This window comes from Phycodurus eques, chromosome 3 (genome assembly GCF_024500275.1).
Source record: "Phycodurus eques isolate BA_2022a chromosome 3, UOR_Pequ_1.1, whole genome shotgun sequence".
NCBI classification, from domain to species: domain Eukaryota; kingdom Metazoa; phylum Chordata; class Actinopteri; order Syngnathiformes; family Syngnathidae; genus Phycodurus; species Phycodurus eques.
This window is the reverse complement of record NC_084527.1, coordinates 20372481-20397860: the sequence shown is the minus strand read 5'-3', so window position 1 is coordinate 20397860 and position 25380 is coordinate 20372481. Positions and strand designations below refer to the sequence as shown.

The following is a 25380-nucleotide window of genomic DNA, read 5'->3' as shown; positions in this document are numbered from 1 at the left end:
CTGATCGACTCCAACAGAAAGACTCTCCTCGGGCCGACATATGGAAACCCCGTGAAGAAAATCGGGATTCTACCGACGTCGGCAGACAACGAGAGCGGCTCGTGGTGTACGTCACAGAAGACAAGGTCAAGCCACTTTGCATACAAAGGAAACTTTTCATCACCCAAGAGCAAGAAAAAGAGACACAAGCATAACCACGACGTCGTCGACTTAACGCGAGAAGCTCACGATGACCGACCGGCACCAGCGCTGCATTTATATCGTCCCGAGGTGGGGGTGGGTGGAGCTCTGAGAGTGTGTCTCTGAGACAGACCAATCAGACACCTTCTGACTTCGACACACTTCCTGCTCTGCGCTGTAGATGAGCCCGCCTCACGATTTTTAATCAAGCAATCGTGTGGACCAATCAGAAAAGGCAACGCTCTGACCTCAGACCAATCCGAAACCTTGTGAGCCGATGACGACGTAACGCCTGCCCCACTTCTTTTTTTAGCCAGTTGGTGTGGTGTCAGCTGGTCTGTAGGCAACTTCTACACGAAGAAGTACTCAAAAAGACATTTAAAGGCGACAAAGTGGCAGCATTAAAAATAACAGGAGCGAAGGGCCACTCGGAGGCGCCTTCGTCAAGTCTCATGACGGGGGTAGTGTAGTCGTGATCCCTCCCGGGCTAGCTCACTAGCTGCTTAGCCATTTGTTCGCAGTCATGGCTTCTCGGCAGCCGAGTTCCAGCAGGCAGCGGGGCAAGAAACAACAACAACAACAGCAACAGCGGGACGACGACGATGACAACGACTCAGACGCCGAGGATACGAGCCCGAACCGCAGCCCCAGCCCGAGCCCGAGCCCCAGCCCGAGCCCGAGCCCGAGCCCCAGCCAGGGCCCGAGGAGGTCGCAGATCATCCACAGTGGACATTTCATGGTGTCGTCGCCGCACAGCGAGCACCCGCCGAAGAAAGGCTACGACTTCGACACCGTCAACATGCAGACCTGTCAGACGTATCACTTCGGCAAGGCCAGCACGTCTCACATCTCCATCGACGCCTCGCTCACCAGACTCTTTGAGTGCATGACACTGGCCTACAGGTACGCCACTGGTGGGGAGGAACCGAGTACAATTAGTGTTGTCACGATAACGTATTTTTGACCATTTTGATAATTTACCTCCACCTAGTACCTCGATACTACACATCAGTAAAACGGAGTGAAATGAAAACTGACAAAACAACTTGCAATTCTTCTTATTAATTAAAAATATTAGTATACGTTTGGTATTATTATTATTTTTTTTAGCATTTGCCCACACAACATTTAAAATTGTCAAACACTTGGTTATTTAAGCACACGTAATTTCTGATTTATTCAATTGTTTGTGTGCTGGATAAAAATATTTACATATATATTTCAGTGTGTGTATATATATATATATGTGTGTGTTCATATATATATACACAGTGTTCCCTTCAGAATTCGCCACTTGCGGATTTTCGGAGTCTCAGTTTTTGTGCTCAGCGCAAACATAAATGCTTTGGGACTATTTTGTGGCATCTTGGTGCCAATGAGCTATGTGTAAGTTAGTTGAGGAGCTTCATGTAGTGCTTGGCCACCATCTTGTGGCGTCTATCGGGAATTATAAACCTTGTCGGTAGTAAAACACCTCTTGTTCAATTGCTTAGCAACCAGTGTCAAATATGGGCACAACAATACCGTGCTTGCACTGTGGTGTGACCTACCCTGTGGTGGGAGTAGTGTGAAAGCACCTTCAACCATTTCAATCTAGGGCTGCTATATGGTGGGACAAGAGGGGGTGTGGCCCCCTCAAACAAACGTCGCGCCCCCTCAACTCAAATCTGCGCATGCTTCCTCAACTCTGTCTCCTAGGCTTGGTGCTGTGTGCCGGTTGTCTGATCTACTGTAAAAATTGCAGGGAAACTGTAAAAAAAAATGCCCCAAAGTTATTCATTGTTACCAACTAGAAATATAACCGTTATCGTAGGGCTGCACAATTAATCGAATGTTAATCGTGATCACCTGCCATGATTAAATTAACCCGATCTTTAGACTTGAAATGCAGGCACTGCTGCATTTGAAGCACTTTCTAAATCTAATCAACCAACCACCAGTGGGGGAACACATGGTTAAGGCTGCATTAAGTTGCCTAAATAACAAGCCAGCGACGCTTAGCACACTGCAGCGGGAGCCAAAGTCTCTCGCGATGGAATTACAAGAGTTAGTCATGATGAGAAAAACAAGTACAGCGAAATTGGAGATGAGGAGCATCTCGATGAGGAGCTAGTACCTCAAAAAGGGATCAACATCCGTTTTCTGGACATTTTTTGATTGAAGGCGAGTGACATTAAACAAGAATTCATATGTAAAGAGAGTTGTCTGCCCCCCAGAGTAACACAACTAATCTGTTCAACCGTTTGAAAAAATAGCCGTGAACATTAACAGGTCAAAGTACTGAACAAATGAGGCGTCAGGGCTTGCAGCGTTATGTTATTGCCTTTGATGTATAAAGTGTATTTGCTCCCATTTTGTTGCACTTTGTGATTGCACTCTGTAATAGCGCATTTATTCAGTTAGACCTCGGTAACTTTGAAATGCTTGGGTAAATTTCATTTTGAATTAGCTACCATTTATTCTTATTTAAAGTTTCATTTTGCACTGAAAACTGTGAACATCTATTGTTTTTAAAAAAGAGTAGTCCAATAAAAATGCAGATATTTTCACAAACATAAGGAATTCATTCATTCATTCATTCATTCATTCATTCATTCATCTTCCATACTGCTTATCCTCACTAGGGATTTGAACCTTAGAACTGTGAGGCAGATGTGTTAACCGGTCGCCCACCTTCCCGCCAACATGAGGAATAATCGTGACTGTAATATCGATCAAAATAATCGTGGCCATAATCGTGCAGCCCTACTTTATCGGTGGCATATGTGGTTACTTTCACAAAACTGCCATCATCCTACCTCCCAAGAATAGGAAGAACAACATGATTCTGACCCAACCAATCAGCAAGGATCATTCTATATCACAGAGGGTGTCATTGCAGCATTTGACCAATCAGCAGAGTTCTGTAGCACGCTACACTTCCTTATTTTTTCTTGAAAGCCCAAAGAAGCAGGACAACAGCAGGAATTACATCCGCATTTACGGTTTTAACTTCCAAAATAATCATGGTAAGTTGACAACTCTTACATATTTTATTGCAGAATAGTTACGCAAAGTTATTGTGTTAGTGCTGTTTACCTTGGAGTCATTAAAATGAGTGAAATTGAACAACGTAAAATGGAGGCGACCGTCTGCTCAAATGACTGAGACTAGAAATGTCTGTTTGTAGTCATACGCCTTATTGATTAGTTACACATTTTCTGTACAAATAAAGGAATCGAACTTGATTTTTGTTTGTTATATGACCTTAAAACCTTTTCCAAGGTTTTATTGCATAAGCTTTGTTTTATTAGTCTTAGTCAGAGCCAATTCACAGCCAGCGTACAGTACATAACTAGCAATAGACACTCATTCAGACATTCTGTATTATTTCATATATTACACATGTATACCTATGGGTAAATGTACACTATTGATCCCGTGAGGAAATGTTTTTTTACATGTAATTTATAATTGTTTACAATGAACTTGAATCTATAATCTTATTTTTATCAGCTATCTGCTTGGATGTTTTTGGGTTAAAAGGTGGAGGACTGCTGTTATGCCAGCTCACCCTGCTATCAGCAGTGATGATGACGAGGAAGATGATGATTTGGCAAACCCAGATTTTTTTTTTTTTTTTTTTGTCCAACCGGACCACAACCTGGGCGTTCCCAGCACAAATGACAGGGGGCCCCTCTGCCAAGAGAAAGCGCATACAACCTGCTGTAGCACTAAAGTCATCAGGCGTATAGCCAAACAAACGTGTATGCAGCTAATCAACACCACTTTTACGACCAATGAAAGTGTAATAATAACTTTTTGTGACCATCCTTAGCTTTAAGGTGATTTAAGTCGAACATGACTAAACTATTGGATACCAGGGGTTCTCAAGTTGCCAACCCCATGTCATCAAAGCAATTCAGGCTGCTGAGAAATCTGACCCGCGTTATTATGATAATGTTATTCTAATGGTAGTGATGTTGTTTTTTTTGTTGTTTTACTCCACTAACGGGTAAGGTACTATTAATAGTCACTTAAAAATGATAATAATAATATTTTCTATGTTAAAAAAATGGAAATGTCGTAAAAATAAAATGTTATGTGCGCCAACAATACTCCGGGGTTGAAATGTTGAATTTGCAAGTATTTTAATGAGTGCTTTATAAAGGGTTAATCTGTTACATTTGGGTATTTTAAAATTTTGTTGGTTTTGTGGGTGGTAACGTAATAGTGGCTGCAGAGTATTCTCTGTCAATTAACTGTCTGTTGTCGTACTAGAGCGGCTCCAACTACCGGAGACAAATTCCTTGTGTGTTTTTGACATACTTGGAAAATAAAGATGATTCTGATTCTGAGAAGTGAAGCTTACGCTACAGTCGGTGGAAGATAGCATGTGCAGAGGATTTTAAGATTGTTTGGCTCTGTGTGTTCATAACAAGTGAGAAGCGACACACAAGTACACGTGTATGCAAGTGCCCTGTTAACAATAGCCAATGCTATACCCATATGGGGAGAGAGATGTCTCAAAATTATTAGCACGTGTTTTTCAAATCCACAAATTATTGGCACGTGTTTTTCAAATTCACAAATATATCTGCGATTTACACTTGTTTTTTAATGTTGTGTGCGCATTTATCATGACTTATCATTTGTAAATATTCAATTTCGCTTGTGAATTGCTGGAGGTGCGTTTGTGGATCAGCGGGCACGCACATCTATTTTGAATCCCAACCAACGCTTTGACACGGATCATTTCAAGCACCAACACTTTTCAGTAAGTTACCTGTCTTCTGGAATTGTGCTTAAAATAAAGACCTTTATGTTGAACAGATTGTTAGTTAAGCATTTACTAGTCAATATTAACTAAAAACACAGGCAGCTATTTAACAAAAAGAGTGAACTTGTAAAAGTGCGGTGTTAAATGTGATGAGGTCGAAAGTTTGCTTGCAGCTAGCGTTTGTGCTGGTGCACCCACCCAAGAAAAAAAGTTAGGTGCACCAGTGCAAAAAGTTAGTTTTAAGCTCTGAAAGGCGATGAATTTGTCAAAAGAGTAATAATTTAAAGTTGCTAGCATTGATGAACAGACACTCCTTTTTGCATCCTCAAAAGCATTGTCCATGAGTTTTTCAGGCACGTTGAGGCGCATCCAAAACGTCAATTAATCTATCAAAAGAATAATGCTTAAAGCTGCCATCAGCAATGAACACGCACCACCCTTTTCATCCTAGAAATTGTCAAACAGTAATTGGGGCTTGATGAGGCACCCCAAAAAAAGGCAATTTATTGGTCGAAAGAATTATTATTATTATTATTTTTTTTTAAAGTCAGCAGGCGAGTGTACCACGACACCATCAGTGACGTGACATTAAAACCTTAATTTGAAAAACCTTAACCCATGTTTAAATCCCTAATCTTGAAACCCTTATTTGAAATCCTAACTTTAAAACCTAACCCGGAATTCGTACTGTAACGAACATACTTTGACGTACTGCTACACGCGCAACGCTAGCCATGATTTTGGCTTGCTAGAGGCTAATGTTTTTTGTTGTAGTTACAATTCCCTTTGTTAAACTATTATTCAATTTATTTTAAAATGTTTACTGGCTTCTGATTTCGAAACTAGTAATGCATCAATTTGTCATGTACTGTATGTGTAATAATATGTTGCGATTATACATTTATATGGGTTCACAATCATAATGGCACTCCGAGCGAATCTATCACGATGATGTGGCCCGTGACAAAAATGAGTTTGAAACTGCTGCTTTACAGCGTTAATTTAATTTGGAGAGACGCCTTGTTTCCGTGTTTTGTTTTTCTTTTTTTTTCCGTGGAAACTCAGCTTCGTCTTCTTGACTTGGCGAAGCTCGTTTTCCTGCTTCCTCCACTTGCGAACCAGGGATTCGTTGATCTTGAATTCTCTCGCGGCTGCTCGATTTCCATGTTCCTCCGCGTAACTAATGGCTTGCAGTTTAAACTGTGCTTCGTAAGCGTGTCTCTTCCTAGGTGCCATTTTTGGGGGTCCTTTGCCAAGCCGATGCACATACCGGAACTATATACCTACTAGGGGCGTGTCTTTAGCGTCCTCTGTCACGTCATACTTGTCTGACTCATGACGTGTTGGCATTTATCTCCCTCATAATCGACGTGGTAAGTCGAGAGTCACCCTCTAATCTTCATCTTCAACTCAAAAGCTGCGCTGATCGCAAATCTAAAACAATCTGTAATCAAACAGGGATCTGTTTGTCATTACTATGTTTTCCAAACCTGAATTTCACAGACAAGCTGGGCGGGTCCCTCTTCCACACCTACTCATTGAAATCATACTTGACGAATATATGCGTCGTGGTAGTAAACAGTTGACTTCTAGTTGACAAATATAAAAGTCGACGGCAGTGAATGAGTTAAATTTAAACTGAAAGGAAAATTCAATTGTTTCCTCAGTGGTAAGCTGGTGTCTCCCAAATGGAAAAACTTCAGGGGTCTGAAGCTGCTCTGGAGGGACAAGATCCGCCTCAACAACGCCATCTGGAGGGCCTGGTACATGCAGTGTAAGACTTCAATGCTGTCTACCAATGCTTTGGGTTTTACAAGTTTGAGTGACTAAAGGTGAACTTTGGTTTTTACAAGTTTGAGTGACTAAAGGTGAACTTTTGTCACCCGCAGATGTGGAGAGAAGACGGAATCCTGTTTGCCATTTTGTGACCCCTCTGCATGGAAACATTGACCTGGAAGCGCATCGTACCTCAGAGGTGAATGTTTAAAACAACATTAAAACTGATAATAAATTTAATAACTTCACGTCATGTGTTTTGACTCCCAGATGATCACCACCGAGGGCAAGTGCTGGAAGAGAAGAATAGAAATTGTCATTCGAGAGTACCACAAGTGGAGGGCCTACTTCAAGAAAAGAGTTGAGTTTGAGTTCCATTCGCTTGTTTTGATTGGTCATACAGTATTATCCTTCTTACTGACTGTCTCTTCAGTTGCAGAAGCACAAGGATGACGATCTGTCGAGTTTGCTCAAGGTATGCAAAGTCTGAAAGAAAAAAAACAATAAATCACGCATGCAGCTTGTCACCTTCACCTTAATGCACCAAGAAGATTTTAACACCTTTTTGATCATTCAAACTAGGGTTGGGCCTTTGACGACTTCAAGTAAAAGGAAAAAAATTATGATGATGTTGCTTCATATACAGTGGATATAAAAAGTCTACAACCACAATTCAAATGCCGAGTCTTTGTGATATAAAACCAATGAGTCCAAGATAAATAATTTCAGAACTTTTTTCCATCACTAATGGGACCTATAACTTGTAAAATTAGTCACTGATGGTGTAGTGGTACACTCGCCTGACTTTGGTGCGGGCGGAGTGGGTTCAGTTCCCACTCAGTGACGGTGTGAATGTGAGTGCGACTAGTTGTCCATGTCTATATGTGCCCTACGACTGACTGGCGAGCAGTTCAGGGTGTAGTCTGCGTTTTGCCCGAAGTCAGCTGGGATAGGCTCCAGCGACCCTAACCAGGACAAGCGGTGTTGAAAATGGATGGATGGATGGATGGATGGATGGAACTTGTAAAATTCAGTTGAAAAAAATAAGATCTTTTTGAGAAGGGAAGTGAAAATAAACTCTTAAGATTTAAATTTTTTGTGTTTGACAAAATTCTGGCATTTGAACAGGGGTGCGTAGAGTTTTTATGTCCACTTTTTTCCATCAATTACTAAGGAGAGCAGCACCCCATATTGACAGAAAAAAACATAATTGTTGAAATTTTTGCTGATTTATTAAAAAAGAAAAACTGAAATATCCCACAACCATAAGTATTCAGACCCTTTGCTGTGACACTCATATATTTAACACGGGTGCTGTCCATTTCTTCTGATCATCCTTGAGATGGTTCTACACCTTCATTGGAGTCCAGCTGTGTTTGATTATACTCATTGGACTTGATTAGGAAAGCCACACACCTGTCTATATAAGACCTTACCGCTCACAGTGCATGTCAGCGCAAATGAGAATCATGAGGTCGAAGGAACTGCCTGAAGAGCTCAGAGACAGAATTATGGCAAGGCACAGATCTGGCCAAGGTTACAAAAAAACTTCTGCTGCACTTAAGGCTCCTAAGAGCACAGTCGCCTCCATAATCCTGAAATGGAAGACGTTTGGGACGATCACAACCCTTCCTAGAGCTGGCCGTCCGTCCAAACTGAGCAATCGGGGGGAGAAGAGCGTTGGTGAGAGAGGTAAAGAAGAACCCAAAGATCACTGTGGCTTAGCTCCAGAGATGCAGTCAGGAGATGGGAGAAAGTTCTAGAAAGTCAACCATCACTGCAGCCCTCCACCAGTTGGGGCTTTATGGCAGAGTGGCCCGGTGGAAGCCTCTTCCGTCTTAAACTCAATTGAGCATCTCTGGAAAGACCTGAAAATGGCTGCCCACCAACATTCACCATCCAACCTGACAGAACTGGAGAGGATCCCCAAATCCAGGTGTGAAAAACCTGTTGCATCATTCCCAAAAAGACTCACGCTTGTATTAGCTCAAAAGGGTGCTTCAACTAAATACTGAACAAAGGTTTTGAGAGACTTATGGCTGTGTGATATATCAGTTTTTCTTTTTTAATAAATCTGCAAAAATGTCAACAATTCTGTATTTTTTCTGTCAATATGGGGGCTGTGTGTACATTAATGTGGAAAAAATATTTTAGCAAAGGGCTGCAATATAAAAAAAGAGTAAACATTTGAAGGGCCTCTGAAAACTTTCCGTACCCTCTGTAACGTTTCAAGCTTGTTTGGGTTTCAAATTTTGGCTTATCCACGGTTAGGGCTTCAAACAAGAATTAGAGTTTCCAGCCATCGTTAGGGTTTAAATTTTGGGGTTCAAGCCAGGGTTCAGATTTCAAACAACGATTAGGGTTTCAAGACATTGTTGGGGTTTGAAGACAGGGTTTTGCTTTCACCTTAAGGTTCCAAACAAGGGTTGGGTTTTCAAGTCTAGAAGTTTTAATTTAGGGTTTCAAATTAGAGTTTCAAGTCTGGGTTAGGGTTTCAAACAAGGGTGAAGATTGGTTTTGATCAATACATGTAGAAATCAAAGTACAATATTCCGCTCAACCTTCATTTGAATTGAGCTGTGATGATGCTTTCTAGCAGGAAGGCACACAATTGGTGTTTTGTGTGTCCGTGTGCGTGCGTGTGTACATGTGATTGTGTAATTGTCCACCCCAACTTTTTGGCTGCGCTGAAGCCGCATGCTTGTGTGATTAACCGACTTGGTGCTTGCATTTGTAACACCTAAAGGGGCCCAAGGAGCAGTTAGCGCTGTTTGGGGAAGTCTCTCCAGACATGCTCCGTGCTTGCTTTTGTCAGGATGAAGAGAGCCAGGCCCCGGTACCCATGGAGCTGGAGAGTCTCTTTGACATGGAGGTGCTAATGTCTGAGGTGTCCGACACGCTCTTCTCCACCTTGGTCTCACACCAGACCACCGCCTGGCCCAACCCCAGGGACATTGGTGAGGAAGGCCACTTTATTGTAGTTTATTTTATTATTTCAAACCAGGCTAAATCCCTACAATAAGGGTTAGGCTGTCAAATTATGTTTTCAAACCAGGGTTAGGTTTTCAGAGTAGGGCTTTATGTCTAGTTTACGGTTTCAAATAATAGTCAGGGTTTTTGATTAGGGGTTTAAGCCAGGGTTACGGTTTTAAATTTAAGTTGCAAGCCGGTGTTGGGGTTTTAACAAAAGATTATTGGGTTTTAGAGCCAGGGTTAGGATTTAAAGCTACATTTAGGGTTTCAAAGTAAGGTTTAGGTTTCAGGATGGGTTTTAAGCCTGGTTTGGGGTTTCAATCAATAGTCAGGGTTTTAAATTAGGTTTTCAAGACAGGATTAGTGTTATAAAGTATGGTTTCAAGCCATGGTTATGGCTTTAAATTCATGTTTTAAGCCAGGGTTAGGGTTTCAAAGAAAGATTACAGGTGTGTCAAATTAATGTTTCAAATTGGGTTTTCCAGCCAAGGTTAGGGTTTCAAGCCTGGGTTAGAGTTCTCAAAGTAGGGTTTAAAGCTCGGGTTAGGGTTTTAAACTAGGGTAAACGTTTCAGGTTAGGGTTTCAAGCCTGGTTTAAGGTCCCAAATAATTGTCAGGTTTTTAAAGTAGGGTTTCAAGCGAGGGTTGCGGCTTGAAATTCATGTTTCAATCCAGGGTTAGGATTTCAAAGTTTCAAATTGGGTTTTCCAGCCAGGGTTAGGGTTTCACATTCGGCTTTAAAGCTACGGTGAGCGTTTCAAAGTAGGTTTAAGGTTTCAGGTTGGGGTTTCAAGATTTTTTTTTTTTTAGGGTTTTCAAGGGCTAAATCAAGGGTTTGTGTTGTAAAGTAGTGTTTCTTCAAGCTACCGTTATAGCTTCAAATTCATGTTTCAAGCTAGGGTTAGGATTTCAAGTTAGGGTTTGAAGCCTGGTTTTGTGTTTCAAAGTAGGATTCCAAACTAGGGTTAAGGTTTCAAGTTAGGGTTTCAAGGCTGCTGGTTTTAGACAGGGTTAATGTTTCAAAGGAGGGATTCAAGCCAAGGTTATAAGGTTTAAAATGGGGTTTCAAGCTTGTGTTAGGGTTTAAAGTCTGGACTAGAGATCCAAAGTCGGGTTTCAAATAAACTTTACAAGAAGAGGTTTGGGTTTCAAATTGGGGGCTAAAACCAATGTCATTGTTGTTTCAAACTAGTGTTTCAAACCCGGTGTGAGGTTTTAAAACAAGATTAAGGTTTAAAAGGACTAATTCAACCTAGGTTTGAAATTAGGATTTCAAGCCACTGTTTGGGTTTCAAGTTAGGGTGTCAAATTATAGTTCCAAGTTTGGGTTAGGGTTTTAAAGTTGGGTTTCAAGCTAAGGTTACTGTTTCAAACAGGATTTCAAACCTGTTTTTTGCCATGGTCAAGGTTTTATAATAGGGTTTCAACCAGTGTTAGGCGTTCAAACCGGGTTTAGCATTTTAAGTTAGGGTTTCAAATGAGGGTGTAAAGACCTTGGCTATGGGGACAACATGACAGTATTTAACCAAATGCTTGTTTGCCTTCCACAGCTCATGCGGCGAATGCAGACATGATCCAACCAGGACTCATGCAGTTACAGCCCAACCTGGACTTCTCTTTTGATCCACTACAAGGTAGTTTGCTGATGTCTTATTTTTAAGGGGAATCCTGTCACACCCTTGTAACGTTTTCAATAAAGTCTCAAATTGAAGGATGACAGTTTTTAAAGTAGTGTTTCCAGCTGGGGGTACGGTCAGGCTTTCAAACCTTCAAACCAGGATTAGGGTTTTAACACAGGGGTTCAAGGTAAGATTATAAGGTTTTCATTTTGGGTTTCAGGCTTTCACATTCGAGTTTCAAATCTGGGTCGGGTTACAAACCTGGGTTTAGGGTATCAAACAATAGTTAGACTATCAAATTAAGATTTTAAAACAGGGTTAGGGTTTCACAGTAGAGTTTCAAGATAAGGTTATAGGGTTTCAAATGATGGTGTCAACTCTGGGTTAGGGTTTCAAGACTAGGTTAGGATTTCAAAGTATGGTATGAAGCCAGGGTTAGGGTTTCAAGTTAGGGTTTCAATCCTCATTTTGGATTTTCAAGTAGGGTTTAAAGCTTCAATTAATTATACACACACACACACACACACATACATACATGCATACAGTGGGTACGGAGAGTATTCAGACCCCCTTAAATGTTTTTCTCTTTGTTATATTGCAGCCATTTGCTAAAATCATTTAAGTTCATTTTTTTCCACATTAATGTACACACAGCACTCCATATTGACAGAAAAAAACGTAATTGCTGAAAATTTTGGAGATTTATTAAAAAAGAAAAACTGAACTATCACACAGCCATAAGTATTCAGAACCTTTGTTCAGTATTTAGTTGAAGCACCCATTTGAGCTAATACAGCCATGAGTCGTTTTGGGAATGATGCAACAAGTTTTTCACACCTGGATTTGGGGATCCTCTGCCATTCCTCCTCGCAGATCCTCTCTAGTTCTGTCAGGTTGGATGGTGAATCTTGGTGGGCAGCCATTTTCAGGTCTCTACAGAGATGCTCAGTTGGGTTTAAGTCAGGGCTATGGCTGCGCCATTCGAGAACAGTCACGGAATTGTTCTGAAGCCACTCCTTCGGAGTGGCTTAGAACCATCTCAAGGATGATCAGAAGAAATGGACAGCACCCAAGTTAAATAAATATATGAGTGTCACAGCAACAAAGGATCTGAATACTTATGGCTGTGCGATTTTTCAATTTTTCTTTTCGAAGAAATCTGCAAAAATTTCAACAATTCTGTTTTTTCTGTCAACATTGGGGTGCTGTGTGTACATTGCGGGAAAAAACTGAACTTAAATGATCTTAGCAAATAGCTGCAATATAACAAAGAGTGAAAATTTAAAGGGGTCTGAATACTTTCCGTACGCTCTGTGTGTGTGTGTATATATATCCATACATCCATTTTCTGAGCCGCTTCTTCTCACTAGGGTCGCGGGCGTGCTGGAGCCTATCCCAGCTATCATCGGGCAGGAGCGAGGTACACCCTGAATTGGTTGCCAGCCAATCGCAAGGCACATACAAACAAACAACCATTCGCACTCACATTCACACCTACGGGCAATTTAGAGTTGTCAATTAAGCTACCATGCTGCATTTTGGGATGTGGGAGGAAACCGCAGTGCCCGGAGAAAACCCACGCAGGCATTAGGAGAACATGCAAACTCCACACAGGTGGGACCGGGGATTGAACCCCGCTCCTCAGAACTGTGAGGCAGACGCTCTAACCAGTCACCACCATGCCGCCTGTGTGTGTGTGTGTGTGTGTGTGTGTGTGTGTATATGTGTGTATATATATGTGTGTATATATATGTGTGTGTATATATATATGTGTGTATGTATATATATATATATATATATATATATATATATGTATATATATGTATGTGTGTATATATATATGTATGTATGTATGTATATATATATATGTATGTATATATATATATATATATATATATATATGTCATAATTCATAATTATATGTCATAATGTCATAATTCGCCGATCCGATCAATGACGTCATTGATCGGCTCCGCAAAAGACATTTACTCCGCGTCGCCATCGTGCACAGTATATTTCAATCAAAAAGCTAGTTTATTTTTAGCCTTGTCGCGTGTCTTTTGGTGTAGTCCTGTAAATATCTGATGGCCAATAAAGTTATTTAAAAACAAACAAACAAAAAAACATGTCGGCGGTGTAGAACAGACAACACGTCTGAATCAGACAACACGTCGTGCCCGGATCAGACTATAAGACAATTTGCGCTTTCACGATTGCACTATGTCAGAGTACTGCAATAAAAATCTTCCGATACCACCGCATCCCGTTTTTTCCGATCACTAGGCTTCATCTTGTCAACTCAAACGCAACCGGATACACTCGTTACCATGGCGACGACAACAATAATGGATCGCGCCGTGTGTTTGTTAGAACAAAATGGGGGAAAACGTGTGTTGGTGGTCACCAGTGCTCAGGAGAGGAGAGGACGTTCGTTTAAGGCTTGCTTGAGGTATGTTCCCGTACTTTTAATACAATACGGCTCGCAAGCAGGCAACAGAACGTTATGTAGCCTAGCAAGCTAGTGGTAGCACGAAGGTTGTACATAAACAAGCCGCCGTTCTGTCAATTCATGCTCTAAAGTTTCGGGTGTGGGTGAAGTAATTTAATTAAAAATAAAGTAATTTAATTACAGTAAGTTAGCACCCATTATTTCTGTCATGTTGTAATGTTGGTTTGACCTGACTGATTAGAATACACAATCTGACTAGATCAATGATTTCCAACCTTTATTGAGCCAAGTAACATATTTTCCAATTGAAAAACCTCACGGCACACCAACAAACAAAAATGTCACAAAACGTGGATACGTTAATTACTGTATTTCGTTCCTGCCATCTAATAGAAGACCATTAATTTGTTCTGTCTGTCACTATGCCTCACTGGCATAAATAGAGGAACAAAGATACATTATTTATTGTAAATATAATTTTTTGATCAATTAAATACACAATTATATACAGTAAATGAACAGGTCATTTAAATAGACACATTCCTCCATCATGTGATCGGATCGGTGATCGGTTATTGTTTTTTTAAACTTGCTGATCGGCCCCAAAAATCCTGATGATCGGCCCCAAAAATCCTGATTGTGTAAAGCCTAGTGTGTATATACCGGTTGATTGAAAAGTAACTCCCAATTTTTAAGTACTTGTAATTTATTTCTGAACTACAATTCTTACAAGAAATGAACATGAGAATAAAGTGTATTGCATGGAGTTTTATTTCAAATTCGATATGGGCGCCAGCATTAGCCACCAGTTTCTCAAGCCGCCTGGGAACCGCATTAACTGATTTTACAAGGAACTCTTGTGGTATGGAAGACATAACTTTTCTTATTCGCCCTTCAAGTTCTTCGAAAGTCGTTGGTTTGGTAGAATAGACTTGCTCCTTTAATCATGGAACATACCCCAAAAAAATTGAGAAAAATATTACAACATATGAATAAATTATAAGTATTTTAAAATAGGGCGTTACTTTTATATATATATATATATATATATATATAGAGATAGATAGATAGATTGATTGATTAGAGGGTCTCCCTCACAGTTCTGAGGACCGGTGTTCAATCCCCGGTCCCGCCTGTGTGGAGTTTGCATGTTCTCCCCATGCCTGGGTGGATTTTCTCCGGGCACTGCCGTTTCCTCCCACATCCCAAAAACATGGAGGGTAGGTTAATTGACGACTGTAAATTGTCCTTAGGTGTGAATGTGAGTGTCAAATGGTTGTTTGTTTATGTGTGCCCTGCGATTGGCTGGCAACCAGTTCAGGGTGTACACCGCCTCCTGCCCTGAAGATAGCTAGATGGAGTTGAATTTTATAGAATATTTAACGGAATCTACGAGGGATCTATAGGGAAACACGCAGAGGGGTCTAACTACAGAGAGAAAATAACACTAAGGATAAACGAAAAGGGAAATAGGACATTGTGTGATGTGGGGCTAAAGTTGAAAATGTGAGCATTTAATGCGTTGAGTCAGAGCGATAGAAGGCAAAGGTGGTATTTTGTGTGAAGCTAAGTATTTTCCCAAATGTATAGGCATTAATATTGTACATCCGAGCAATGCTTGTTGTGGTACTCACGACCGTAGGTTCGTTGGTCTTTGGGCATGGTCTTTTCTCCACGCATCTCAGGAGGAAAACAAAGCAGGTTTGGTTGAAGAAGAAAAGGTTTGCAGAAAAATACAACAAAATCAGGCTGGAGAAGAAAAACGGAAGTTGTTCGTCACACTTCGTAGGGAGAATATGACCGTCTCTCTTCCTGCCTGTTTTCGGGATCCGCGAGCAAGTTCAGATAAGTCATGTTTGGCTGGGAGTGTATCTGGTATCTGGAATGGCCGAGCCGTGCCGAGGTCACCTAGAGAGGGAGCCAGGCACCAGAGGCAAGAGACAAAAGAGGCGGGAGCCAAAGGTTAAATATCCAGGGGTCGTGTCTAAGGGACGGAACGGAGAAGCTGGAGGAAGACTACACCCATCAGGTTGAATGAAGTCTACAATTTTGACTCATAGAATGAGTTTAAAAATCATATATTAATCTAAAACACTTCCAAATGTGTACTCTTACACATAGATCAAGCATATAGAATGATTGTGTAAACTTTAGTCTTGGCAAATCAATTGCTTATGGTTCAATGCAACACTTCATGCTGTTTGGCTTCAAATCAAGACAAACCGTCTCAAAATCTCACAGCTTCACCTGTAAAGTTGACACACTGACACAGACATCAAGGCATACATTTGGAATATTTCTGCAGAGTTCGTCAACTATCAAAACAGACATTTTATCTTCAGTTAAAGAAAACCCTGAATGGAAGTCCACATTGCAGTAACTCTTACATTCCAGTGGGTGGCACCCGTGTCCCGGCAATTGTTCCTATTGGGGAGAGGATCTCCCCACCTTTTGGTTGCTCTGTCAGTTTAAGTGAAGAAAAGGACTATTAGATGACTGTAAAACAAGATTTCGAGGGGACCTGCTAATTACTTTAGGGTCCACTTGACATACGCCAGGCCTCCTATATACACACACACACACACACACACACGTATCCTGCTGCAAATAGCGAAAAAAAACAAAAAAACAACACAATTTATGCCCCCCTTAAAAAGGCCTGTAATTGCCTATATTAATAGTTTAGCGCAAACTATGATCCCAAAACACTTAAATTTAATTTGTAACTCATTTTACATTACCCTAAAAAATAAATGACTTCCAGATTACTTGAATTAAAAAAAAAAAAAAAAAAAAAAAAAAGCACCAGAAGTGCGCATGTACTGTAGTAGATCCACATTTGGCAAAAACCCGTCGCAATTTTCACTGTCAACCATACAAGGATCTCAGTCAAGATGCATCACTTCAACATACATCCTTGACACCATCTTGTGGCATTTTGGGAATGTTCCAGAGAGCACAAAAACTCCTGAATTGGTTATTTGGTTATGATTCCACAAATATCAAAGGATAGGACAAGAAAAAAAAGAAGGCCAACAAATTTGAATCCTTTTTTATCTTTCTTTGTTCTTTTTTTGTCTTTCTTCTTTTTTTCTCTCTTTCTTACTTTCTTTCTTTTTCTTTCTTTCTTTCAAATTTTAAAACTGATCAATTCGACCCGCATCATGAGGACAATCAATACACTTTTCAATATTCATAAATTCTACTTTTATGGATAAAAGGTAGTTGTAGTTTTTTTTTTTTTTTATGGTTAAATGTGCAGTGGGTCACATTTGTGTAACAAAACAATTGAGGGGGTTAATGTATAAGGCGAGTGTTCCTTTGGAAAATGTGACTTTTGCTGTCCAGGGATGTGGTGCTATTGAAGGAATAGAATGGACTGAATTCTGCACACTCCCTCATAAACACACACTAATTGTGCACACTTAGGAATGGCGCACTAGTTTCCTTAACCTAGTAACCCAGAGAGTAGATGATGATGATTTATTAAGTCTTTTTATTTAATTTGATTTAATTTTACTAACCACTTGCTAACATAGAGACTCTTGTTTTCAGACTTATTTCACAGCCTCCGTCTGCCCGTCTTCCTTCCCGTTTCCCCCACTGCGCCATCAGTCACCCCACTGCCCAGCAGCAGCTCTCCGTCGCAGGTAAAAACGGAGCGCAGCGACTTTAACACACCACCACCTCAGACGGGAAGTGTAAGACTTTGTCCCCCCTCACCCACCATCTTCTTGCCTCCTGTTCTGTCCTTTACAAGTAGTGACACGAATCCACGTAACATAGTAATTTTACTAAACTGAATGATGGCACACGACCAGTCTGCTCAACCACATCCCTTGAAATGTAGAGATAGAAATAAGCGTCTCCGTCTTTAAATGTGAACGTTAAGGGCGTACTCGAAATATGACCGAGATTTATATCTATCGTGCAAGGTGGCGGTTAATATGAATAACTGGCTACAGGAGTGTTCGATAATTCTATGATAGTGGATTACGCGCATGCATGTGACAGTGTTCTGTGGATTGTTTGGACTGTGGATTATTTCTAGCTATTTCTCTCTTTCTTCTGTATTATTATATTGTTCGAGGTGCCAGTTATCATGAGTAACTGCCATGAAACTATGACATTACAGCAGTTGAATGTGTGCATGATAAATCGTGCGGGTCATAGCTAGTGCTGGGCGATATATCGCTGAAGAAGCGCCGAAACTCCCTGTGTCGTTCCTGTAACCGCACCAAAACAAACTACACTAACAGGATCTATGTTCAACTCCTCTCGTTTTGAGAGGATGAGCACCAAATTGAGAGAGGTAAAATCAGCAATCTCATTCTGTTTCGTCAAAGACATGATTCAGTGGAAAAAGATGGATTCAGAAACCTGATGAAAACTTTGGATCCCAGATATGAGTTCCCCAGTAAGAAATATTGCCTAAACTTCACAATAATGCCAAGGAGAAAGTTCTGGCAAGTGTGTCGGTTTTAAAACACTTTCCTCCGACCTCTGGGGTACTAGTCGCACAATGCAACTGTATTTGAGTGTCATTGTTCACTACCTTAAAGACTAGGAGCTGAAAATTATGTGCGAGATGATTGGCAAGGATTTAAAGGTACTTTATTCTGATGGATTCAGAGAATCAAGTCAAGTTGCTGTATTGGCTTCTTATATTATGAGGTTATATTTTTAAGTAATTGTATGGAGAAATTACACTATATTGCTAAAAGTACGTTGCTAAAAGTATTCATCCACCTGCCTTGACTCCGATATGAATTTAGGTGAAATCCCATTCTTAATTCATAGGGTTTCATATGACCTCTGTCCACCCTCTGCCGTTATAACAGCTTCAACTCTTCTGGGAAGGTTTACCACAAGGTTTATGGGAATTCATGACCATTTTTCCAGAAGCGTATTTGTGAGTTTACACACTCATGTTGGACGAGAAGGCCTGGCTCTCAGTCTCCGCTCTCATTCATCCAAAAGTGTTGTAGAGGATTTGTAGAAGTGTTGTGCAGGATTGTGGAAGCCAGTCAAGTTCATCCACATCAAACTCCCTCATCCATGTCTTTATGAACCTTGATTTACACACAGATACACAGTCATGTTGGAACAGGAAGGGGCCATCTCCAAACTGTTCCCACAAAGTTGGAAATGTCCATAATATTAATATGAGCTCCAGTGAAAGGAACTCTGAATGCTTACCAAGAGATTTTGGACAGTCAAACACTTTGGGGATTACCTAACCTAAGCAAGCTCTATAAACTCCTGCCCTCAACCCGATAGAATGCCTTTGGGTTGATTTCGAGTGGACAGCGAGCGGGGCCTTCTCGTCCAACATCAGTGTGTGACCTCACAAATATACTCCTGGAAGAATGGGCAAAAATTCCCATGAAGTCACTCCTAAACCTAGTTGAACGCCTCCCATAAGAGTTGAAGTTGTTACAGCTGCAAAGGGTAGACCAACATTATATTAAACCATATGAATTTAGAATATCACTTAAAATCATATCTGAGTCAAGGCAGGTGAGCGAATATTATTGGAAATATAGTGTATTTCGTTGTAATGTTTATATTTGTTGAATAAATGTTCATGGTTTATGATGTAGATCACTTTGCTCTGGTTCAATTTTCTACATTTATATACTTTAATACAATACATTTCAAGTCATATTGAATATTGACATGAGGCAAAAAATTGTGATATCACATTTGGGCCATACCGCCCAGCGCTAGCCATAGCCCACTTCGAGGGGAAGTCTACCGATCTTGAATACATGTCAGAGTACTCACAGAAGTGCTAAGTGGATTAAGCATGGTTTGAATGGCCTAGTGTGCATAGGCTTAAGATGATCATGGTTTACAGTATAATGCACACAAACAACTTTGCACAGATAAACCTCCCTGGCAGAGGTAATAAGCGAAAGCTCAGAGAGTAAAGGAGTCTTGACTTACAAGTGACCCAACTTCAGAGTTTTCTGAATTACGAGTCTTGGTTGATTCTTTGCTTTTATGCTTTGTGTGTTGTTATAAGCCAAAATTTGAGGTACCAGTAGCTTCAAATACACCACCACCTAGGTAAAGTTAAAAAACAAACAAACAAACAGTTGTGCCTTAAGGTACAAGTGACCAACTTCTGAGTTGTTTATTTTTTTTTTTTGTTTTATTATTATTACAAGTTGTTTGTCAGATTGGTTTACTTTGCTTTGACTCGAGCAAAAATTTGAGATGCGAATGCTGTATGGTGAAAGTGAACTCAACTAACAACCAGGAGTTTGGCAGCTAGTAAACAGTTCTTCGGGAAAGGGTCTCCATGCTGTTTATTGCCAATCCCATCTGATGTTTGCTGTCAAACTAAACATAAAAAGAATTATGTGTGTCGAAAACAACCACATGCTGTAGCTTTGCCTTAGTCAGTTTAGCTTAATGCTAACAACAAACGGAAAAAAAGTCATAAAACTGGAAAAACAAGTCATAAAAGGTTTAACAATTAGCATCGTTGTTGAGGTGTAAAAACGCTTTAAGCAACAGATATTTGAACACCAACGGTGGAGCAACACATGTTGAAAGACATTATTGCAATACTCACAGGCATATATTCTTTATGGCCGCACGGTGGAAGACTGGTTAGCACATCAACCTCTCAGTTCTGAGGACCCGGGTTCAAATCTGGCTTCCCCTTTGTGGAGCTTGCATGGTCTCCCCGTGCCTGCGTGGGTTTTCTCCGGGTACCCCGGTTTCCTCCCACATCCCAAAAACATGCATGGTAGGTTAATTGAAGACTCTAAATTGCCTGTAGGTGTGAATGTGAGTGCAAAGGTTTGTAAGTTTATGTGCCCTGCGATTGTCTGGTGACCAGTTCAGGGTGTACCCCGCCTCTCCGCCCAAAGATGACTGGGATAGGCTCCAGAATGCCTGTGACCCTAGTGAGGATAAGCGGTACGGAAAATGAATGCTGCGATTGGCTGGCAACCAGTTCAGGGTGTACCCCGCCTCCTGCCCGATGACAGCTGGGATAGGCTCCAGCACGCCCGCGACCCTAGTGAGGAGAAGCGGCTCAGAAAATAGATGGATGGATGGATGGAAAATGAATGCATGAATATATTATTTATCCTTTGCGAAAAATGACTTGATACTACTGTAGCTTACTGAGTCAGTTATGAAACTCCTCTTTGTGTGTTGATATTGTACTGCCCAAGGCGCACACACCAGAAGGAGCAGCACTATGTCCATTGAAAATATATTTAATTATTTCATTACTGTATGTTTTTATGAGGTACAATATTATTTTGTGCTATTTTTCTTATTTAAAAAAAAAAAAAAAAAAAAAAAAAAAAGTTTTTTGGGGGGGAGGCTGGAGGCTCATTGCCATTAATTACAATGGGGAAAGATGATTTGAGATAGTGTTTTGAGTTACGAACGTGGGTGATGGAGCAAATTAAACTCTTATCTTAAGGCACCAATGAACGAGTAAATTGAGGTACAAACGTAGTCATGAATGAAACTCGTAAATCAAGGTACCACTGCGTGTGTTTTGCCACCAGGGCCAGTTAATGTCATCCATGCAGCCCGCAGACAGCCACGTCCCTTCTCCCATAACCAGTGGGACTAGTGCTGCTGCCATTGTGGACAACTACTTGCCTCCTTATCCGCGGCAGGCGGCGCTCGGCAACCACGGCACCGTCTCCTTCCCGCGATTCCCTGGTGTCTGAGTGCCACCCGGCGGCGGTGGCAACCATGGACCCCTCCTCCTTGGAGCCCGTGACAGCTTTGGGTGAGAACGCCGCGATGTCGCCCTCCTCCGCGGTGGCTGCTGGTTCCACGTGCACACATCCCCCGCCGCCGCCACCCCAGTTACCGTCCTTAGTTCCGCTGCTTGCCACGCCTGCACCCCAGTCGCCGCCTCCTCACACCTTCGCCCGCCCTCGACACCTCCAGCCAGCCAACGGCAACAAAAAACGAGATTTGAAGAAGATTACCCCGGCCAACCCGGTTGCTCCCCAGCAGCTCTTCATCACAGGTCTGGATGCAAAGTTAACTTTTTAAACCAGGGATTCTCAAACTTTTTGGGTCCGGGGAGAGAGTTTTCACAACAACAGTAAATTTTAATTCGAATGCCAAATAAACTAAAATAATGTGAACCCCTAAATGCCATGGGAATCAGTTTCAGAACCAGGGCCATGCAGAGACCTTTGGAGGGGCAGGTGCTCAAAGTTAAAAGGGGGGCACTGAATTTACCAAACCATTTTCCTAAAAAGAAAATTGCACATCGATTGAGTTAAAATTCAATTAAGTTAAATCACAGCTGGCCAGATAATTAACTGTCCAATGATGACACAAAGATGGAACGGAAGTTACAAGGCATTAAACCACTTTTTAAATATAAATTCCGTTTTGAAATCCTCAGCTTTTTAGTCAGATTGGACTACATTCTGATTTCCTTAGTCCTCTGTCAAAGCAAACGAGTTACCTTTGTGTTTTAAAGTGGCACTAAGCAGGCCCAAAAAATGGCATGTAAATTCGACACACCACAGAGAAGAGTCATGTTAACAAGCCTGCCAAATTTGAATGAATTAAAAAAACACTAAGTATATAAAATCAGGTATCAAAAATTGTATAATAAGGCCCACCACTCAGCTCTCAGACACTGTGGATGTGTCGAATGGATGCGCCAAAAGGAATCGAACATACTGAGGGGGTGATACCTTAAACAATGTAAAATCACGTTAGTAGGCTCAACTTCAAAATGGAATGGTTATTGTGGACTATAATCATAAAAATAAGCACACAAGTCAACTTACTGTCGTTGTTTGTGACATAATGTCACACCCGAACACGGCAACTGACGACGGGCACGGTAGGTGGAAGCCAAAGTAGTTAGAAAGTTGCCACTGGCCCATTCACTAGTATCAAGTTACCCACGAAGCCATGTTGTCTCTGGTGAAAGTTTACAAAACTATCCATCGCTGAAAAAAAAACATCACCGAGCTGTTCTGTAAATTGAGACATCCAGGGAAGACGCATTTTCGGGGTGTAGCCATCGTTAGTTTGCTAACTGCAAGCTAGAGGGGTAAATGGACCTTAACCTTAAATCAAAACTCTGGTCAACATATGAGGCTAGGATCAATGATTTTCCTATGTTCCATAAATATGTACAAAGCAGTGAGTGGCTTTGTTTATTACGTTTAAATAGTTAGCAACCAGGCTAATATACTGTCGGTAGCTATATCAGTATTTCCTCAGGGCTCCGATTTGACTTCATGACACATCCAGTAGTGTATCAATATGCTAACTTTTTGATTTGGAAGAACTGGACTGGAGTGGACAACCGAGTTACACAGACATCTCCTTGCCGGTCGACTTTTCACAATCCCCGACTCACTCCGCATTATCCCTTCTAACGTTAACATGACCTATTAATTTATCATACATTGTCTATATTAGCATGTAAAAGACTTACTTAACTTACATGGCTTTTTCATCCAACATTTGATTTGATTGTTCATGTGCGAGCCGGCATGTGGTACATTCAAGCGTAGCTCTGAAATAAGTGCGATAGCATGTTAATCTAATCTAATTTGAATGACTGTAAAATTGTGTTTGTGTGTATGAGTGAGGGGTAGCAGGGGTAATATTCAGTGGTGCCTTTTTTTCTTGCTGTTACGGCACCTCAGGTTCTGGTGCAACTTCTGTAACTTTTATGTCTGATAAACGTGACTCTCACTCGTGGATGAGCAGCTCACGCGGGCACGTGGAGAGACTCGCCACAGCCCCTCCGCTCTCACATGCACGCTCTATTCAAACGCGTATAACTTTATTTATTCCTTAATACATTTTGTTTTAAACGCAGCAGCCTTTAGATGTTTTATGGGGTTGTCCAAAACATGAAGACAACTCACTGTCATCTCTAACTTTCTCAGGAATCATCCCAGCCATGAAAACAGATGTGACTTCATCTCCTGGTGTGCTGATCACTCATTGTGGTGTGGTACGTTTTCAGTTTTTATCACCAGACACTTCATTAGGTCCACCTGCACACAATACGGTACAGAATTCATACAAAACGGTGTGTATTAATGTCATTAGATTGTGCAGATTTACCAAATGTTGAATGGAACTCAATTGTTTGCTTCAGCAGAGGCGGCTACTCTTAAGTACTTACTCTTTCTCGTTCTTTTAAAAAAACAAAACAAAAAAAACATAGAAGTACTGATTCAACTCTTGTACTCAAGTAAAAGAAAAAGTTTAGACTTTGAAATGTACTTAATTACAAATGTAAAAATTAATTTATGCTGTCAGTTATATATGACCCATTTTGATAACTTTGCACAATGGAAAAAAAAAAAAGCTCTGCATGAAAAATAGTTTCCCATTTATTTCTTTACCTTTCATATTCCTCGTACTAGAGGGGGTCGACTGGTTAGCACATCTGCATCACAGTTCTGAGGACCCGGCTTCAAATCCGGCCTCGCCTGTGTGGAGTTTGCATGTTCGCCCCGTGCCTGCGTGGGTTTTCTCCAGGTACTCCGGTTTCCTCCCACATCCCCAAAACATGCGTGGTAGGTTAATTGAAGACTGCAACTTCCCCGTAGGTGTGAATGTGGGTGCGAATGGTTGTTTGTTTACATGTGCCCTGCGATTGGCTGGCGACCAGTTCAGGGTGTACCCCGCCTCTCGCCCAGTCTGCTGGGATGGGCTCCAGCATGCCCGCCGCCTGAGTGATGATAAGTGGTATAGAAAATGAATGAATGAGTGCTCATACTAAAAAGAAAGGTGGGGGGGATCACCTTAACAGGTCATGTTTAAGAGCTAACTAGCGTTTTTCGGATTTTAAGCAATTACGTGTTCCCATAGCTAACAACTGAAAAAATGCACTTCAGAATCAGAATCAGAATCATCTTTATTTGCCAAGTATGTCCAAAACACACAAGGAATTTGTCTCCGGTAGTTGGAGCCGCTCTAGTACAACAGACAGTCAATTTACAGAACACTTTGGAGACATAAAGACATTGACAAAAAACAATTGTGCAAAAAGATGCAGAGTCCTCTAGCACTTAGAGCAGTTCGAATGACTAATATTGCAGTAGTCCGGTGCAATGACCACTGTGCAAAGGGCGCTGAGACTTCAAGGAGTGTATGCGGTTTAAAGTGACGAGTAGTGCGATCATCTGGGACAATGTTGGTTGTGCAAATGTTACAGATACTCCTCAATCAGTGTGCAAATGGAGCAGATGCTAATCTGGCATGAGTGGCCAGTATATGCAAATAGTGCAGCATGGCGAGACAACTACAGTGAGTGCTTGTGTGTGTTTTGTCCTTTAGACAGAAAAATGTTTAAAGGTGAACAAAAGCCCAAATTTCCTATTTGCAAGCATTTGTTGGAAGTGGCACCGCTTGTCTTAACACGTTATTCTGATTAATATTCATATTCATAGATAAGAAATAAATAGTTCATTGACGGCGGCACGGTGGACGACTGGTTAGAGCGTCTGCCTCTCAGCTCCGGATTCAATCCCCGGCCCCGCCTGTGTGGAGTTTGCATGGTCTCCCCTGCGTGGATTTTCTCCGGGCACTCCGGTTTCCTCCCACATCCCAAAAACATGCATGGTAGGTTAATTGACAACTCTAAA

General features: G+C 41.2%; 1 protein-coding gene across 1 annotated transcript in view; it reads left to right on the top strand.

Moving 5' to 3' along the window:
* The first annotated feature begins 498 nt into the window (after positions 1-498).
* The window catches only part of mlxip (MLX interacting protein), a 32939-nt gene continuing 8057 nt past the window's right edge, over positions 499-25380 (top strand). The window contains 11 exon segments of the mRNA XM_061672435.1: positions 499-1083; positions 6607-6713; positions 6829-6914; positions 6986-7075; positions 7149-7190; positions 9462-9672; positions 11239-11322; positions 17312-17406; positions 21295-21438; positions 21440-21770; positions 23671-23738. Of these exon segments, the coding sequence (XP_061528419.1) occupies positions 704-1083; positions 6607-6713; positions 6829-6914; positions 6986-7075; positions 7149-7190; positions 9462-9672; positions 11239-11322; positions 17312-17406; positions 21295-21438; positions 21440-21770; positions 23671-23738 (1638 nt within the window). The 5' untranslated portion in view covers positions 499-703.